Here is an 18,277-nt window from a genome sequence, read left to right as displayed (position 1 = left end):
TGGCATCATGGTGAGAGACAACGCCGCGTCCGGAAGGGCTGCACAAACACCAGACACTAGACGGCAAATACTAAAGCGACGCACTCAAGGAATCACACGACACTGAATGTAAACAACTAACACATAAGATTCTACGCAAAGAGATGGAACTAGGACAGTTTGCTACGGTGACAGGTGAAGCGAGAAAGCGGAAACACATCGCAACCGCCTCGGCGATTACGACATGCTTTTCGTCAGACCCAAATTCCCAACTCTCGCCACACCACAACGACCCTCGTCCATAGTGCATTATCACCTACCCGCAGATTTCTGATTCCTGCAGGGCTTGGGATGTTGGTTGTGGGTCCGCACTCAATCTCTTCATGGAACAGTCATCATGCCCATAGAATTATGAATAGAAAAAGGTGTCCGTTCTGCCTGTTCGCGACAGAGCAGACACCAGTCACATCTACAATTGCCTGCCTAGTACTGTGGGGACGACGAAGACTAATTTGAAAACTATTTGAATGGAAACCCGTATAATTATCTCCAACAAATACTTAAGTCACCACAGAAAGTGTGAAATTTCTGCTCAGCAATACAGGACACACCAAGTTTCAACATGTAACAATTTGAGACAAGTGTAAATCTATATACAGCGGAAAACATTAAATGAAAGTCATTGGTAGAGAGTGCGGTATTGACGTATTTAGCGAATCGAATAAATTAACGGCACACACACTCTACACTGCACATGCAAATCTAGTCTCTTCGAGAAAGTACAAAGACCGTATCAGTATATGGACAATATGCTTTAAAGTCATAAAAGATCCATTGTAACTCCCTACCTTAAACTTGTCAATGCGACCCAAGAAAATTAATAAACGTGAAGTACACGATTTCCGTCAATGATTAACATACTCATGTTGCAATTATGCAAATTCTATATACAGCCCGACTGAACCTTTCTACCCCGTCCCATCGAAAATACCGAACGCCACCATTCGACTGACAAGACAAGGCTTCGCCATACGCTGATTAAAACTTCTGAGTCTCTTCAAACACGATACCCACATTCTCCGTCGAGCGGGAGAGTACCCTATTTGCCCGCTCAGTGGAACTCAGAGAGTTCTTTATAAAGACGAACTATGTTGGCTGCAATCGATAACTAGGCAAAGGTATGTATTTCTGCAGTAAACCTACAAGAGATAATTAAATAGTTCTCCCACGAAGCCTAAAATTTTTAATCTTAATACTGTTTCACATCAGTCGTCAATTTATATACTTATTACACGTATCACCATATACTCACACTTGGGAATAATTGTGTGAGTAATATTCATTACCACCTGTAGTTCAATCAGTAGTTCTAAATGCGTGTAGTGTTAGAGTTCGAATTAGATATACAGGTTTTTTCTGCAACTTATACGATCCCATATGATGGACATAAAGTGTCTTCCAGTTCCCTCCCATTCATCACAAGCTGAGAGAATATGACATAGTGACTAATACTCTTCTGGTAACTAAGAACTGTTGTCAGTTATATCTCCCGCGAATTATTGCAAGATTCTGAAAACAGAAACTGAAATATCAGGAACAAACCACAAGGAAACACACAACTTTTAAAATACATACACTTTATTGCATCTTACACAGTTACATTATTTCAAGTAAACAGAATTTACAAACATATGACATTCACTTTATTATACTCAGTAGGCACTGGGTGTGTCTCTTCAAAAAATTTGAAAATTTGAGTGGACTTCAGAAGAATAATTGATCAGTCCGAAATAATTGCTACCTCCTCAATCTCACTGCTCCTTCAAGTTGCCTAGTACAAAGGCAAATAGGATCACATGATACTCTCTCACATGAAATCGGTTATAATATGAATATTACAACATTATTTTCAGTTGTTACATACCTCGCACGGCAAATCAGTGGGAAAGAAATTTGTGGCCACACACTTATGGAGACAGGTCTTGACACAATCTATAGTTCTTCGACGAAATAGGATTAAAATTACTGACAGCTACTTTCTTTTCTTTTTCAATATGGCAAATAGATCACTATTGTGGAAGTACGGACATAAACCGATGTTCAGAATTTTTTGATCAGTTAGTTTCGGATTTAGTCCTATAAAAAGTATAGCTTCGAGAAATATTAGCTGAAAACAAATCGCAAACATTTTCACAATCTCTGTCTCCTACCATTTTGCGCACCGTTCTTAGACGTTGGAAAGTCGTTCTTTTTTCATTTTTCCTACTTCTATTTGTTTCTCTTAGCCGTACAACTGTAGTTAACAGTACACATACAACACCAAGTCCATTTAGGAGGCTACAGTCGCTTCACAGTGCAGATTTTCAGGTTGAAACCGAGTACAGTTTACAATAAATGAGGAAGAATAGAGGGAAATCATTTATTGGTTTCTTCACTCTAATTCTCCATCGCTTTCTTGTATTTAACAATGAAGTTGCAAATTAGTTTCGCCTCATATTTATGTTTACTGTACAGGACCAACAGAAGGGTAAGTAACAGAAATTTTTCCCAGCTTCGTATCGTTCTAATTTCTTTCGATGCTCTCAAACATCTTCCAATTATTTTATACACAGTTTATTCATTGGTCGTAATTTGGAAGGAAATATACTGATAATGTGGGTTATGTTCAAATATTCGAATTAGCTTGTGTATGCAACGACGAGCATTTAAATGGAAACAATAAATATGCGTGTATCTGATATCGTTAAGATCGTTGAAACTTGTGACGATTGAGACTGTGGTCTAAAGTGCGCACATACTAGGTCTCCGAGGTAACAACTGGAATTTCTGAGAATGCAGTGAACACAACAAATATTATCACGCTCCGTAACGTCAATGAGTGCAGCTTCTTTCGCTGATTACAAAAATTTTGACACAGTGTACTTTTATTACCGTAAGCTTGTGGAAACGAGCTTGATTGCTCAGTACGTTGGTTAGAAAACAATATTTGGTTTTCGCTGGCTACTTTAGGAAAGCAGATCTACTGAGGAAAGGAGATTGTGTTATTAGTAGTGAATGATATTTTAATGGTCAGTATCTAGTAATAGTCGTATGAAATCAGTGGAATAATGTGTGTCATTTCTCTTTTTTCAGTACTCCGATGAACGAAATGAAAAACAGATAAGAGATATCTATATTTTCGCATAGGTGTTCTGTGATGCGCATCCTGTGTGCGATTAATTTTCATGTAGTGAATCATAAGATTCGTTTTGTTTGCCTCGTTCTGCATCAGAGTGTTTCGTCTCGTCTCGACTTTTCATACAGTGACACTAGACTATGACTTTGGTGTTAGTACATCCTAAAACCTGTATACTAAGGGCGAAACTCAACCGCAAACTTAGGAGTGAAATGGCTTCTGAAGAGATCAAGGGATCCAGATTATTGACACTTTACTATTACATTGGTACACAATCACAATTTCACGCCTATGATACACTTCCTGTAGCTCATATTTTAACTTGCTACGTTGGCATTCCATTTGTGTACATAGATGGTTTTGAAACCACAGTATAAATGGCAGCGTTATTGTTTCCCCCTGGGATGACTATGTGAGAATTCCCAAATCGCTCCACTCACAATGCAGTTTCTTCCGAACGGTTGCTAATCTAAGAAGCCGAATATTTCTGCTCTCTTTACAGCAGGAAAAGTGCAATTCTGGTTTATTAAAAATAGTTTCGTACAAACAGTATTGCGAGATAAATGATTCAAGAGATCTGTGGTAGTGATTTTTCAGCACAAATCTTGGTAGAAAATAGTCGCAATCCATTTTCGTGGTCGTATTTGTAAATAGTCTTGTGTTCCTACATACCATATTCGCGAAGATTATAAAAATAAAATTAGACACTCAGGTTGTTGCGCGTTTTCCCCACTACCTGTCCGTAAGCGGAACACAAGGAAACATATTAAATGAATACTCGCCTGCATTTTACAGTGCTTTGCAGAATGTAGGTGTTGGTCTAATATAGCTCTCCAAGATCTTGAGTTTTAAAATCGAAACATTCCGAGTACATCATTCATGTGATCAAACTACTGGGCCACATTACTTTGGTACATCAAACTTCGAGTAACAAATATACAAAAACTGGTTATAATAAGTGATTTCTGTACCGTTCTCCAAGTTCACAAGCACTTCCTGTCTCCAAGATATGCATGTAATTGCAAATAATCCGTTATGTTAAATTAGGAGTGGAATTTACTATCTCTTATTCAGTTACAAATAACATATAGAGAATGTGGATGCTCAGTCAAGCGAGCTCGAAACAGACGAGTTAAGAAATTCGTCCGGTTTCACTGACATACAGACATAATATTGTCTTTGATTTCCTGACAAGACAACGCCGATAGAATATTGAACTTAGGCCGTTGCCAGTCTCTTAGTAACATCCGCGGCCCTAATTTCCAAATAGTCCTCCAGACGAAGCATGCACCCAGACAGTAAACAATACTCTCGCGCCTTTGGTGCTGGAACGTCGATGCGTCGACCAGAAAAGACTTCTGTGACGTCACCAGGCTACCCTGCGAACTGCTGATGAGGACTCTCCGGAGGCAGTCCGAAGCGTCTCCGTAGCCATTGCTCTTCCCGGTGGCGGTTCATCAGTGCCTCCATAGCGCCCTGCTGACAAACAGAAAATAAGTGTAATGGACAACGTTTCAATTACATGAAATTAGCCATCACTTGACAAAAACTGAATTATGAACTACCGAAATCGCTGTTCAGTTGCGCTTGGCGGTCGGTTTACATCATACCACCACACATAGACCGCGAAATATTGAAAGTAAGCTGGCATTCTTGGCAGCATCAACAAGCTGTTGAATTTAAATAACTGACTTCATAGATTCTGCCAACGTTGCAACTTATTGTGGATATTTTGGTTTGAGGATGGCTATACACAGTGTTTCAAAACTCGACGCAAGGCTTCAGGAATGGATTTCCCATATAAAAAGAAGAAAAAAAGGCTGTGGATCTGGAAAGGCGTGGGTATTCGTGCATGTTACTCTTACACAGTGCACACTGACAAATTATGTAAACGTGGATGAACGGCATGATATAATAAACTTCCAGGGACATTACAGGAGGATAAATTATCAATTTGAGGCAAGGGACCCTGGTCCGGAAACGACTGAGTCGATAAATATCGTTGTGATAAATCATTGTGATACATCTGACTGAAAGTTCTTTGCTTTCCATATCTTCAGAGGAGGCGGTATGACCAGAACAAGAAAAGATTCGTAGTAAACATGCGGTGTAAAACGCAGACCTTAAGGGCTCTGAGAACACGTTCAGCAAAAGAGATGTGTTTCACAGTAGTAGCAATGAACATATGCCGATAGATGTCAAAGGATGCGCCTTAGATCTCGCGTTTCTACAGGTCATTTTTCTTTTGTTTTGGTCCATACGACCACCTTTCAAAATATGGAAAGTAAATATCTTGCAGTAGATGAGATCCATTCTAAGATGCATCAGAAAGTTTTTCGTTCGTAACCTTCGACTCGCTCGTTTCCGGATCAGGGTCCTCTGCCTCACGTTTATACATTTATCTTTCTCTATCACCCGCTGAAAGTTTGTAATATCATCAAAGAATCATCGTGTATGTCTATGTCTTTATAATTTGTCAATGTGCACTACTTAACAGTAACATGCTCGAATAACTTGGCAACTATGCATTTCCGGACTAATGTTGACATAGTCTTTTTTCTCGTTGTTACATGACGAATCCCTTTCTGAAGTTTTGCCGTCGAGTTTCGAAACACACTATATAAGCGAAACTGGTCACCAAATACAAAAACAATTTGTAGTGTCCTACGATCAATTGTTTTAAAGTCGAGTACTGATGTACCGTGGTATATTTAATTAATGGAACACTACCGAAAAATTTTAAACGCTATTTTAAATTATTAACTAAAATGCAAAATGCATCTGCATGCAGCAACTCTAATTAAAGAGGACAATTTGATTAAGTGTGACCGTTGAACGGCATTAAGGGACCAGTTTTAGATGTTTCTTCACTGAATGTTAATTAAGAAATTTACTAGTATTACGTCAGCTGCAATAAAATTTACAAAATCTAAGAAACAATAATACTCAGCTTAAATGGATATCAACGATCACAAACAATAAAACATCTTTCTATTACATACGACGTGCTCCCACTACTATTTACTGATCTTTTTACAGGATGATGGTTTTACATAGGCTTTTTTGGGGACGCAAATTTTTCCTAGTGTTAGGCCAATCTTCAGCTTGATGTCCGGCAGTATATGTTACTGACATATACTGAATCACATGAAAATGGCATCAAAGGCCGAAACCTAGGTCGTAATTAAATAAACAACAATACGTTCAAATGGCTGTGTGTTCATTTAAAAAATAAAAGAAATTAACAGTAGATGCAATTGTTTCATACTAGAATTACGCAAGTATTACTGCCCTGTGGCGGCTAGCAGTAGGGACGTAATGTTCCACTGAACTGTATTTTGTGTGCCGGTTGCAATATGCGACACTGAGTTTTTCTCCACTCAAAATAATTGATCTATATATATATTAGAATTCTACATTTAACTAACTTGACTTTGGATATGTGCAATTCTGTTCACAATCTTTTAAGAGCTCTCCAACCCGTGAATTCAAACTGAGATTCTATAGGAATTAGTCGCTAAATTTGCCGTGAACATTATTCCTAGGTGCTATTTACCAAGTCCCTTGTTGCCAGAGATTTCTGTATTGTACTCCCTCTCAGCATTTGTTCTGAAAACTACCGTAGCTTGTGTATTTCATACTTCTGGCAGTAGCACAAAGCTAAAAAAACTCTCTGAGACATTTATAACGCGAGCACCTCAGAAACAGTGACACCAAGAGTCCGGAAGGTGAGCTTCACAGGTATGAATGACTTTTAGGGCAAATGGCTATAGTGAGCGTTTTATAAAGAAATATATGGTGACAAGGGACAAAATCAAGAGCACGCAAGGGGGAACCGTCATGACAAATCGCCCCATTATCACATGTATAAAAGCGTTAGTGATGGAATGGATAACATCTTTGACTAAGGAAAAACTTTTAAGAGTGACGCATAGTTGTCAGTGTAGTTTGTGTTGTGAATGGGAATCAAATGGATTGAAGAGAGAGAGGATAAAAAACAATACCGGAGGAAGCTTGGTACACTTCAAGAGCAGCTAGGAGTAGCCATTTCCATGTGTGGACGTGTACTTCACCAACAACAAAATCTAGTCCATTCAGTCCATGTAACATGCGATATACTTCGATAATGTGGCAATCACGTTCATTGACGTCTCCTATTTTTTCGCATTCCTCGATGTCTGGCGACGATACTCAGGTCCACCACTAATCGAAACACTCACATTTGCGGCGACCACGTTACAACATTGCAGGACCTTTGTGGTCCGTTTGCACAAACGAAGATAGTTTTATTTCCTGGCAGCTATAAACATTTAATGTAATACAAACTACATATATCTGGAAACGATGGAGTTGCTTTTCGACTGCTATTCAGACACGCATTTCACTTCAATAGAGGGGGTAAAAAACATATGGAAAGTAAATTTTCTATTCTCTTCAGTACGGATCTTATAGAAATATTCACCGTGCGAGATGTTATTACTTTTGCAATTGACTATAATTTTATATAAAGTTGTGTTTAATGTTTTGCACGTAGCAGTGAGAAAATAAAGAAAAATACGCCAACGCGGAAGATGTTACTCTGAGACAAGCAGAAAGAGTTCGTTCTAGATGAGAGCATCGTCAGAAGTTTACCATCGCTGTTTACAAAAAGAAGTAGGCTATATACGTCTCGACCAACGCAAATGAGCCGAACCTGTCTTTCCGGTAGTAATTAAACGCTAGAGCCCAAGCCTTGGCCGTATGTTTTCCTTGCTAATGAGCTGTGTTTACAGCAAAAGGGGGAAGCAAACACTACAGAATACAGAGCACGAAACTGCACCGTATCTGTTTCTATTTATTTAAATATCGAGGAACCGCCGGTCTGTTTGTGGAAGATGAAGCCACACAATCTCAGGCAGCCATGCTAGCAGTCCTGCAGTACTCGAGCTTCTACTCGAGTAAAGAGGAGTTTTACTTAATTTGTTGTTGTTTTCTGTCTGAAGACTGACGTGAATCTGCTCTGCACCCCCTCTCTATCCTGTGCAAGCCTCTTCACCTCCGAGTAACTACTGAAACATACATCCTTCTGAATGTGCTTACTGTATTCATCTCTCGGTCTCCCTCTACGAGTTTTACCACTCAGAGTTCCCTCAGATACTAAACTGGTGATCCTTCGATGTCTCATAATGTGTCCTATTAACCGGTCAATTAGGACACAACTTTCGTGTCTCCCAAATTCAATTCAGTACTTCCTCATTAGTCACGTGATCGATAGATCTAATCTTCAGCGTTCTTCTGTGGCACCATATTTCGAAAGTTTCTACTCTCATTTTGTCTAAATTGTTTACGGTCCATTTTTCCCTTCCACACGAGGCTACACTCCACATATATACCTGCAGAAAAGACTTCCTAACATTGAAACCTATATTCAATGTTAACACATTTCTCTCCTTCAAAAAGCTTTTCTTGCCCATTTCATTCTAGATTTTACATCCTCTCTACTTCGGCCATCATCACTTATTTTGGTGCCCAAATAGAAAAACTCATCTGCTGCCTTACGTGTCTCGTTTCCTAATCTGATTCCTTTAGCATCACCTGATTTAATTCGATTACATTCCATTACCCTTATTTTCCTTTTGTTGATGTTCATCTTGTATCCTCCTTTATAAACACTGTCCATTCCGTTCAAGTCCTTCAAGTCCGGACAAAATTACAATGTCAACGGCAAACCTCAAAGTTTTTATTTCTTCTCTCTGAACTTTAATTCCTACTCCAAATTTTTCTTTGCTTCCCTTTACTCTTTGTTCAGTGTACAGACAGAATGACAACGGGGAGAGGCTACAACGCTATCTCACATCTTTCTCAACCACTGCTTCCCTTTCATGCCCCCCGACTCTTATTATCACCATCTGGTTTCTATATAAGTTGTAAGTAGACTATCGCTCCTTGAATTTTACCCTAGCTGCCTTCAGAATTTCAAAGAGAGTATTCCGGTCAATATTGTCAAAAGCTGTCTCTGAGTCTACAAATCCTGTAAATGTAGGTTTTCCTTTCCTTAATCTATCTTCTAAGATAAGCCGTAGGATGAGTATTGCCTCGCGTGTTTCTACATTTCTCTGGCATCCAAACTGATCTTTTCCGCGGTCTGCTTCTACCTGTTTCCTCATATTGATGTAAAGAACTGGTGTTAGTATCTTGCAGCATGATTTGTTAAACTGAGAGTTTGGTAATTTTCTCTGCTTTTTTTGTAATTGGAATTATCAACTTCTTCTTGAAGTCTGCGCACAACAGATGGAAGAGTTTTGTCATTGCTGGGTCTCACAAGGCTATCAGTAGTTCTGACGGAATGTCATAAAATCCTGGAGTTTTGTTTCGACTTAGACCTTTCAGAGCTTTCTCCGCTGTTTCGTACCTCCCATCTGATATTCATCTACGTTCATTCCCTTTGTACAATATTGCTTCCATGTTCGTCTCCCTTGTATATACCATCTACATACTCCTTCCACCTCTTTCTCATCTTTGCTTAGGACTGGTTTACCATCTGAGCTCCTAATATGCATGCAGTTTAGCTGCTTCTTTTTTTCCAAAGATCTTCTTTATGTTCCTGTAGGTGGTCTCTATCTTTCCCTTAGTGATATATGCTTCCAAATCCTTAGCTTTTTCCTGTAGGCATTCTTATTCTGCAGTTTTGCACTTCCTGTTATTATCATTTTTAGACATTTGTATTCCTGTTCGGGTGCTTCATTTCCTGCATTTTTAAATTTGCTCCTTTCATCAGTTGAATTCTATTACTCTTGCGTTATCCAAGGATTCCAACTGTGTCTTGTCTTTTTACCTGTTTGATTCTCAGTTGCCTTCACTATTTCATCTCTTAAAACTACCCATCCGTCTTCTACTGTACTCCTTTTTCCTGTTCTATTCAACCGTTGCCTGATGTCCTCTCCGAAGCTCTCAACAGCCTCTGGTTGGAAGCAAGTATGCCGCTGACGCCTACGCGCTCATCCCGCAGGCACCCCACTGCTGTCAGTTGTGATGTTTTGGACGCAGACGAGCATTGCCTGGTGAGCAGATCGACGATAGATAATAATCTGTTTGACTCCCCATCAGATGTCTTCTCACCTGCTCCTCTTTCTGGTCTCAGGATATTTCCCACAAACGAATACGAACTCCGTAACTGGGAACAGAGTTCACTACTTGTTTATGGAAGAAGAGAACTGTCCTTCATTTCTTCATTTCTGGCACTTCCTTATTGGAGGGAATTGTACAGTTATCAACGATCCCAAATACGGACAATTTTTCTCTAATTTTCTTTGCAGTGTGTTCCATAGTCCATCCCAGAGTTGAGCTGTTGCTGCAATGATGAGCTGATCCACACATTTTCCACTCTTGGTACTGGTTATTCTCTGGTTATTGGAATGTTCTTCTCGTGACGTCCGTTTCCTGCTACACTCGATGGTAATAAGATAAAATAAAAGAAAAAAGATAAAAGAAAAAATATAAATAAGAAATAAACGTTGTCATTGACGTGCTTTGCTCCCTATGCTTTCCTTGGTACCTGGGGCAGAGAACGGGACATTGGAGCCACGTCTCAGGTTGCGAACCCTGCCCCAATTGCTCCTACCCATCATTTGAGAGCCAGGGAGGTTAAAAAAACATCTTCCCGAATTCTTGGTTCGTACCAAGCAACATTTTACATTTTAACTAACCCAGTTACATGGTATCCCAGATTTTTGTACTATGTTTTGTCTATACTCTTTACAGTTCATCTTACACTATGTTTTTAAGGTACTGCCAAAATATTTAAAGTGTACACACTCCTGTCCCAATATAACTTACACATCCAACCCGAAACAAAACGCACTGATTAACAAAGAAATTTTATCGATATTCGATTATCGGGATTTTGATTCATCGGCAAACAATGTTAATGATAAGTATTTCAGTTAATCTGAGTAGACTGCATAATTAAACCGTCCAAAAGTTTTTGAAAGAATGTCATATGTTTTGTGAAATGACTTGATTGAAGGTAAGAAACACAACATATCCGGTGCACCTCATCTGCCATACATGGTTTCGAGCATCATTCAAAAGCAAGTCAAATGTTCCTCTAAACTATTTTATTTCCTTTAGTAAAACCATGTCACAAAATATAGGACTGATTTCTTTTTACGTTTGTATTTATTTCCGTGTTTTATTCACAAATCATGAGCAAAGCTTTACCTTCCTAGGTTATTCAGTCCTCGAAATGTCCTAAATTTAGGCCCTGATTCCAAGAAAGCGTTTTCGACAGTTAAATAAACCATTGAGTCTTTTTATACATAAAATAACTAGATCTTGAAGAGGTAAAATTCTGGACAATTCGTTTACATAGCTAGCAGCAGCTGTTCGTGAAATATTTAAATTACTCCAATAGGATTTTCTTAATTACCCTCATTACTTCCAAGTAATTAAAATTTGTGAACAAATTTGTTATGAAAATGACTCCTCATTTGTCCATTTCTTCTTTTAGCTACGAAAATTTGGACAAAAGCCCATTGCATAATGAGCCATAGTGCCTTTATTATTACCAGCATGGCATTCCACTGGCGCCACTAACTACTATAGTTACCCGTGTCGATCTTATCGTATGTCGTGGGCTGGTGTCTTTGGTCTAGGTGTGTGTGTTGGTTTGGTGGGGCCTGGAGAGGGAGTTGGCTGGAGGACATATCGCTGGCAAGTTGTTGCTTTTGGGGGACTCTGGCTATCCGGTGCGGGTCTGGAGAAGCTGCGAATTGTTAAATCAGCCGAGGGCAAGCTTTGCCGGCTCGCTTAAGGACTAGTAGCGGCGAGCTGCAGGAAGATCTGCAGATGTCGCGTGCAACCTGGCCGACATCTTCCTGCCCTTCTCTGCAAGCTTAAAATTGACGGCACCTCGACATCCGCGTGTACAGATTAGAGGCTATAACACCCCGGCTGCAATACGGCAAGTCACGGCTCCGTCACACCTGAGGGAGTTAAGTGTTGTTTTCTTTTTTCTGATTACTTGACACTGTAAGGCCATGTATGTGTTATGTGATATTGGAACTGTTATATTAACAGGCCTACGAGGGATTGAGTGCACGATCATCATTCAGTGTTACTGATCGCAGTTTGTGTTCCAGGCCGTATGTCGTGCAAGTGCACGGGTATTCCCTGTTATAGGTTCCATGAAGGGAATTCAAACCTAACACAATCTGTATGGGAGGCCAAGCAACCTTTGTACATGTGTATGCTTGAGTTATTGCATCAGCAGTCACTGATACTTTCGCTTCTGAATAATAGTAATTTTAAGCAGTGCTGAACTTGTATCGGTTGTCGCTCCTGCGATTGGATCAGATTTTCTACTCCTCGTGTATTCTTGTGTGTAGCTTTATTTGCGCCGATTACTGTTGCCTTTTGATGTCTGTTGGCAGGGAGCTTTGGCGGCAGACGAAGCATTCCTTTACCCTGGGCACGGAACAGAGCAGTGTTTGCTTTTCGTCGAGGCGGCACTTCCGTCGTCGCACGACGTCTGGTGCCGCTAACAGCCGCGTCGTGGTGGCAAAAGTTAAAGAGATTGATGTGAGCCACGGCGCAATGTCGCCGATTAAGCGGGAACCAGTAGTCTGCTCTATTTGGTGAATTTCTTAAGGTCAGGACGTTTAAGGCGTATTTGGCAAGCCAGAGGTTCCTTCTCACAAACATTTAATCACTCGTTTAAACCTTGCACTCTTATCACTGCTTTTCAGCGCATTACATTTAAGGTCTGTTACTTATCACTATAAACTGTCGAGCCTTACCTTGATCCACGGTGATTAGCTAACTTCAGTCTTTGCGCAATTTGGCTTCTCGTTCTTTGTTGACTGTGATAGCCATTAACGGTAGCTCCCAGCTGAAGCTGAATTTTGGCCGATTGTATATTTATTAAAGCTGATTGCCAATGTTCCTGCTGGTCTGTACCAGTTAGGAGTTGCATTTAAATTGCATGCACTCTCAATTTCCCCGTATTTTGGGCAATTGAATTTTTATTTAAGCGTCAGTTTTTACATTCTTGGTTGGAGTGCACACTCTGGGATTAATATTTAATTTTTATACTTTATCAGTTTGTCTGTTTTGAGGGATTGTGTAATTTTATTGCTTAAGGAATTTTTCATTAAGGCTTATTCATTGCTAAGCGGCCTTCAAACAGCTACAATCAGTGACGTGGCTTGTGATGCTTTCCGTAATTGGATGGATGTTATCCAATTGTGTAACGGTTGCTTAAGATTGGAAATTGTTAGTACACTTAATGGCTGTCATTGTAATGATTTTTCAATAAATTGTTTGTGGAACTTGCTTGCAATCACGCCCAGTTGGTGTGACTTTTTCTTGTTTTTGGTAACTGTACACTTTCGGTCTCAAGCCATGCTCTTAATGGTAGAATTGTTAAAATTAGTTTTTTATGGATTGAGCTTGTTCAAGTTTTAATTGTGACAATTTTGATTCCTTCAACATGGTTTTTTAATTGTAATGATGATATTGCTGTTAAATAATAAAGTGTATTACCTGAAACAAGAAATGACTAAATACGTGGGTCCACCTTCCGTGTGTTTTCCTTAAAGCTATCCCACTAGTTGTGAGGTATCATGTAATTTATACTGAGTCTGAGCTCCACGCAATGATTTGACCAAAACGTTTCGAATGTCAATGTACGACAAAATACGTTCACTTTGTGTGCTCATTTCGATATGTTGGACTGTTTACGAAATACGAAAATTTTTACAACCGTGTTTCTCGGTGTGCACACAGCACGAAAACCGTTCGCCAGTCAGAAAATTCGAAGCCTCGAGAACGAAGAGAGATACCATTCTGATCTGGAACTAAAATGCAATTTCGATATGTGGGCTACATTTCGTATGCAGAAATGTATGGCCTAAATTGAACTAAATGAAAAGTCTACTTAATGCGTTTTTACCTCTACGTATTTAAAAATTTCATGGAGTCATTTACTTTGCTTCGTGCAGCTAAGTAACTACGACGAATAACCAGAAGAAATCGAGTCCTCTACCGAGTAAAGATATAATGCTGTAAGATGAGAAAGAATCAAATGTTTTAACCTAATAGTTATCTTATAATCAAATGATAAGTATTTCACAGTAGCGACCAGTCCAACGCTTCGCCGAGATGAGTCACAGCTGTTGCTGTTGCTACCATGCGCTCTGCAGTGACAAAATTCACTCATGACCAGTTACACTGGTCAACAAGCAGTGGTACGGCTGTCGCAGAACTAGGAAACTTTCGTAGCTGTAGCTACAGTCCTGTTTTGTGGCCTGAAGTAGTCGCATACTGCCAGTCGCCTATGTCGCTTATGTAGGACGTAGCCTAACATCGTTTTTCAATTACGTTCGCCAGCTCGCCAATACCCACGCCATCTGATGCGACTGGCGCGCATAACTTACGCTGGCACATATTTCTGGGCGAATGGGGAAATCAAGCATGCCGTGAAATATCTTATTCACGGCACACTTTCAATGCAAATGGTAACAGACACAGAGTTGTGACATAACGCACCTTTCGGAAGTGGTTCCTGCCACGATGTCTGAGACGGAACCACGTGGGCAGCGCTTCCAAGCCACCGCTGTCCCAGTAGTCGCTGCTCAGGCTGATATCGCTGTCCTGAACCGCCACAGGGAAGAACGAGGCGGCCGTGGTCGTGTCTGGATTCTCCCATCTCGCTGTTCTCGTGCTCAAGTTCTGCAAATAGATCGACACCATTGCATACGTGCACACATTCTGTATTTTACTTGTAAAAATTGTCATCTAAGTAATTATAACATGTATCGCTCCATTTCAATGTCTAGGTGGATAACTATTTAACATTATGCTGCTTCTCAGGTTAGGGACAGTGACCAACAAGCAACTAGTAATTTTTTCTCCATAGTGGGCCACAGTCGTAATGTACTGTAACTCCATTGGAGCATATTATCTAAAAAAAAAAAACTAACGCATAAGTTTAATAAAATCGATTTACGTATTTTACCAAGTGATGTTATATAGTTTCAGAAATTGGTCACAGAGAGAGAGGAATTTACTAGTAATTACTATTGACTTCCAGCAAGGACGGTGGTACAGTGATGAGCACGCTGGACTCTCATTCTGGAACCACAGATGGCCAGCATTCGTTTGTTGGGTTAAGACTTGGCAACTCTGGGTTCCCTGAGACGTGGAATGGTGAACGGCCCCATGTATGTTGGAGCATGCTTCAGCGAACGCTGTATGGCTCTGAGGTGGAACGACATGCGTCACAGCGATCTGGGACGCCTGCTTAACCGCCTGGTCGCGAGGACGGTACAAAGCTGTCTACAAGAACCATTTGTCTCAACGGGTGCTGTGCGCTGATGAGATGGGCTACCGGTGGGCACATGCCGCACCTCGGTTGTGTAAGGCTTACTCAGGCAACCAGGGTTGTGTTTGAGTGGACAATTTTCTTCGCAGCTCGTGAGAGTGAGATAGAACCTTCGAAATATAATTCTTCAGTTACCAGCGTTTTTGGTGTACCGTCTGGAAATATTCACACCCACTCATCCAAACGAATGATGAAGGCTCCCAGTCACCAATGAGTCGTAAATCAGAAACAGTTTGTAGTGATCAAAAGGAAGGAGAGACATTTGAAATAGTGTCCACCTTTTATATTCATAAATGCTTAGAAGGGGTTGCTGGTACCTTAAAGTCTATTAAGCGGTTGTGAAATATTTTCTCATTGATCGAGAGTAACAGAGCAAAGCAGGTGGAACTTCACAGGAAGTCAGAAAAATTTAGTGACTGTGTCATAACTTGTGAGCTGCATAACTCATTCACCTAATTCAAGTGTGTGGTCACATGCCATGACATTATAGACATAGAAATTTCAGAACTCAAACAAGAATGGACATCACAGCGGATAATGGATGCGGAGCAAACGATACGGAGTATTGAAGCAATTGAGAGGAGCGCCTCTTTTATTATGGCATTAAATTCTCCTGTGCTACCTGAACACATTACGGCAGGTTTTCTCGAACTAAATGTGTGGCCTTAGGTACCTAAACCTACACGATGCGACAAAGGCAAGGGATCTGGTCATACGACACTGTCTTGGCTCTGGATCCGAGACTGACTTGATTTTGCTATGGAATGGTAAATTCAGAAATTAAAAGTGACCAAGCGGATCCCCTGTACAGAAGCCAAAAATAAATATAAGATGACAAAACCCCTGGCCTTTGCTGATTCGTATGATTTCATGGTACAGAAATGTGTACCCAAGGTGAACGCTTCGTCGCAGACGGCATCCAACGTACCATTACCTACCGCCAGTACCTGTATTTGCATCCGTACATGTCAAAGTATGGTGAATAAAGACGTAGCGATCCAGGCAACTACGACAAAAGAGATGAGCAACATTTTCGCAGTGAGCATCTCGAAAACACCTCAAAAGTATAACGCCCCCTTTCCCCACCATTCTCAAAGGGAAAGACTCACAACATTCAGGTCAAAAGGTGTCCCAGGCGTCAACAAGCGTCATTCTGGCAAATGTGACTCATTTGGATGATGTCTTGGATGTCAATGCCTTGTCACCGGATCCAGGCAGCCCATTCACTACGCCTCACTCTACATGTACCTCACCACCCACCACAACGGTAGCGGTAAATCGAAACCACACAGCAGAAATGGCTCCCATATTCCAGTGTAATGTGAATGGATACAGCACTCATGGAAGAGTTCTAACACAGAACAGAACTTTTTGTCTCTGTCTCTAAGAGACTCGTTTTAAACAGAGTGATGTGCCTGTACTAGTAGGCTTTTCCTGTACAGAAAAAACGACCTTAGTGGTGACACGGCGAAATGTGGTGTAGCACCATTCGTCAAGGACACATTTCTCTCCTCATCTTTCCCCTTAAACGCTACGCTCCAATGGGTGCTGTTCTGTCACAGTGTGCTCTGTCATGAACCTGTTGACTCCGAGGTCCTCTTCTTCGTGACCTACCCCATTCCTTTTTGTTTTTAGGGGAATTAAATGTACGCAATGCGCTATTGGGTTATAACGTCTCAGAGCTCACAAACTTGAGAATCTTACAAGAACCACCGACCTCATATTGATGAACAATGCTCAAACTACACATTTCAGCGGTGCTACTGGTTCGCTTAGAACCACAGGCTTGCCTGTTCTTACAAATAATCCTCAGTGGGAAGTGGATGACGACCTTCCGGGTAGTGACCAGCTCCCCATCTGGATCCATCTGTCCGATGGAGCAGATCTCGAAACGAAGCACCGAAATGTCTGTTCAGAGAGGCTAAATGGATGCTTTACAAGCCGTTTGCTGTTTCCGATTAGTGGAACGGAGTCTGGAACTGGGTGGATCACGTTACAACTGTGATCCACCACACTGATAATGCAACCATCCGGAAGTCAGTGGTAAACCAATGGACGCAACCTGGACCTTGATGGAATGATGTGTGTAGTTCTGCATTCAGATAGAATGGCACCTATTTGAATATTCAGTCGCCGCCCTACGGATGTGAATCTTCCAACCTTTTGAATGGCTTAGACAAAGACAAGGAGAATGATTTGGGAGAGTAAACAAAGGTAATGGCAAGACCTCCTGATTCAATCAGTAGGTCCACTTCCGCAAATAAAGAATGGAAAGCTGTTAGTAGAATCTCAGGGTGGAACTCATAACCGGCAATAGCAGCTGTACGAGAGCAGGAGTGTGTCATAACGTCGCTGAGAGTTTTATCAGGGAATGTCTCAGTCGTATAAGACCATCTCGCTCTAACTAGGGTCCAGCGTTTCATATTTATGGGGAGACTCGCGAGAGGCATGGTTTCCATTTCAGTTCCACTAACATTGAGGAATATAGCCAGCCTATGTGTCTGTGGGGGTTGGATTCTGCTTTGTCAGTGATTTATGATACCACGACCAGTTACCACGCGATAACGAATAGCCTGTTGAAACAACTGGACGCGCGGTGAAGAGGTTCCTCCTTTAGCTCTTAATGAAATTACGATGACAGGAGAATTTCCCAATTCATGAAAAGAATCTGTTCTAATCTTCATTTTAATACCAGGGAAGTATCGACTAACCGCAGTAATTAACAGAGGCTTAGTGGGACCAGTTGCGTAGGAAAGTTAGTG

At 40.8% G+C, this 18,277-nt stretch overlaps 1 protein-coding gene across 2 annotated transcripts in view; it reads right to left on the bottom strand.

The window, feature by feature from the left end:
• Positions 1 to 1,619: 1,619 nt before the first annotated feature.
• LOC126170827 (serine/arginine repetitive matrix protein 1-like) overlaps positions 1,620 to 18,277 on the bottom strand; it is a 594,764-nt gene continuing 578,106 nt past the window's right edge. Inside the window, exons 11-12 of one of the 2 annotated variants that reach the window (XM_049920751.1) lie at positions 14,681 to 14,863; positions 1,620 to 4,633 (exon numbers count right to left, since the gene is read on the bottom strand). In XM_049920751.1, the coding sequence (XP_049776708.1) occupies positions 4,529 to 4,633; positions 14,681 to 14,863 (288 nt within the window). In that variant the 3' untranslated portion in view covers positions 1,620 to 4,528. The remainder of the gene's footprint in view (positions 4,634 to 14,680; positions 14,864 to 18,277) is intronic. The other variant, XM_049920754.1, reaches the window with a different exon arrangement.

The sequence above is a fragment of the Schistocerca cancellata genome, chromosome 1 (assembly GCF_023864275.1).
Source record: "Schistocerca cancellata isolate TAMUIC-IGC-003103 chromosome 1, iqSchCanc2.1, whole genome shotgun sequence".
Lineage (NCBI taxonomy): Eukaryota > Metazoa > Arthropoda > Insecta > Orthoptera > Acrididae > Schistocerca > Schistocerca cancellata.
This window is presented reverse-complemented; position numbering and strand designations above follow the sequence as displayed.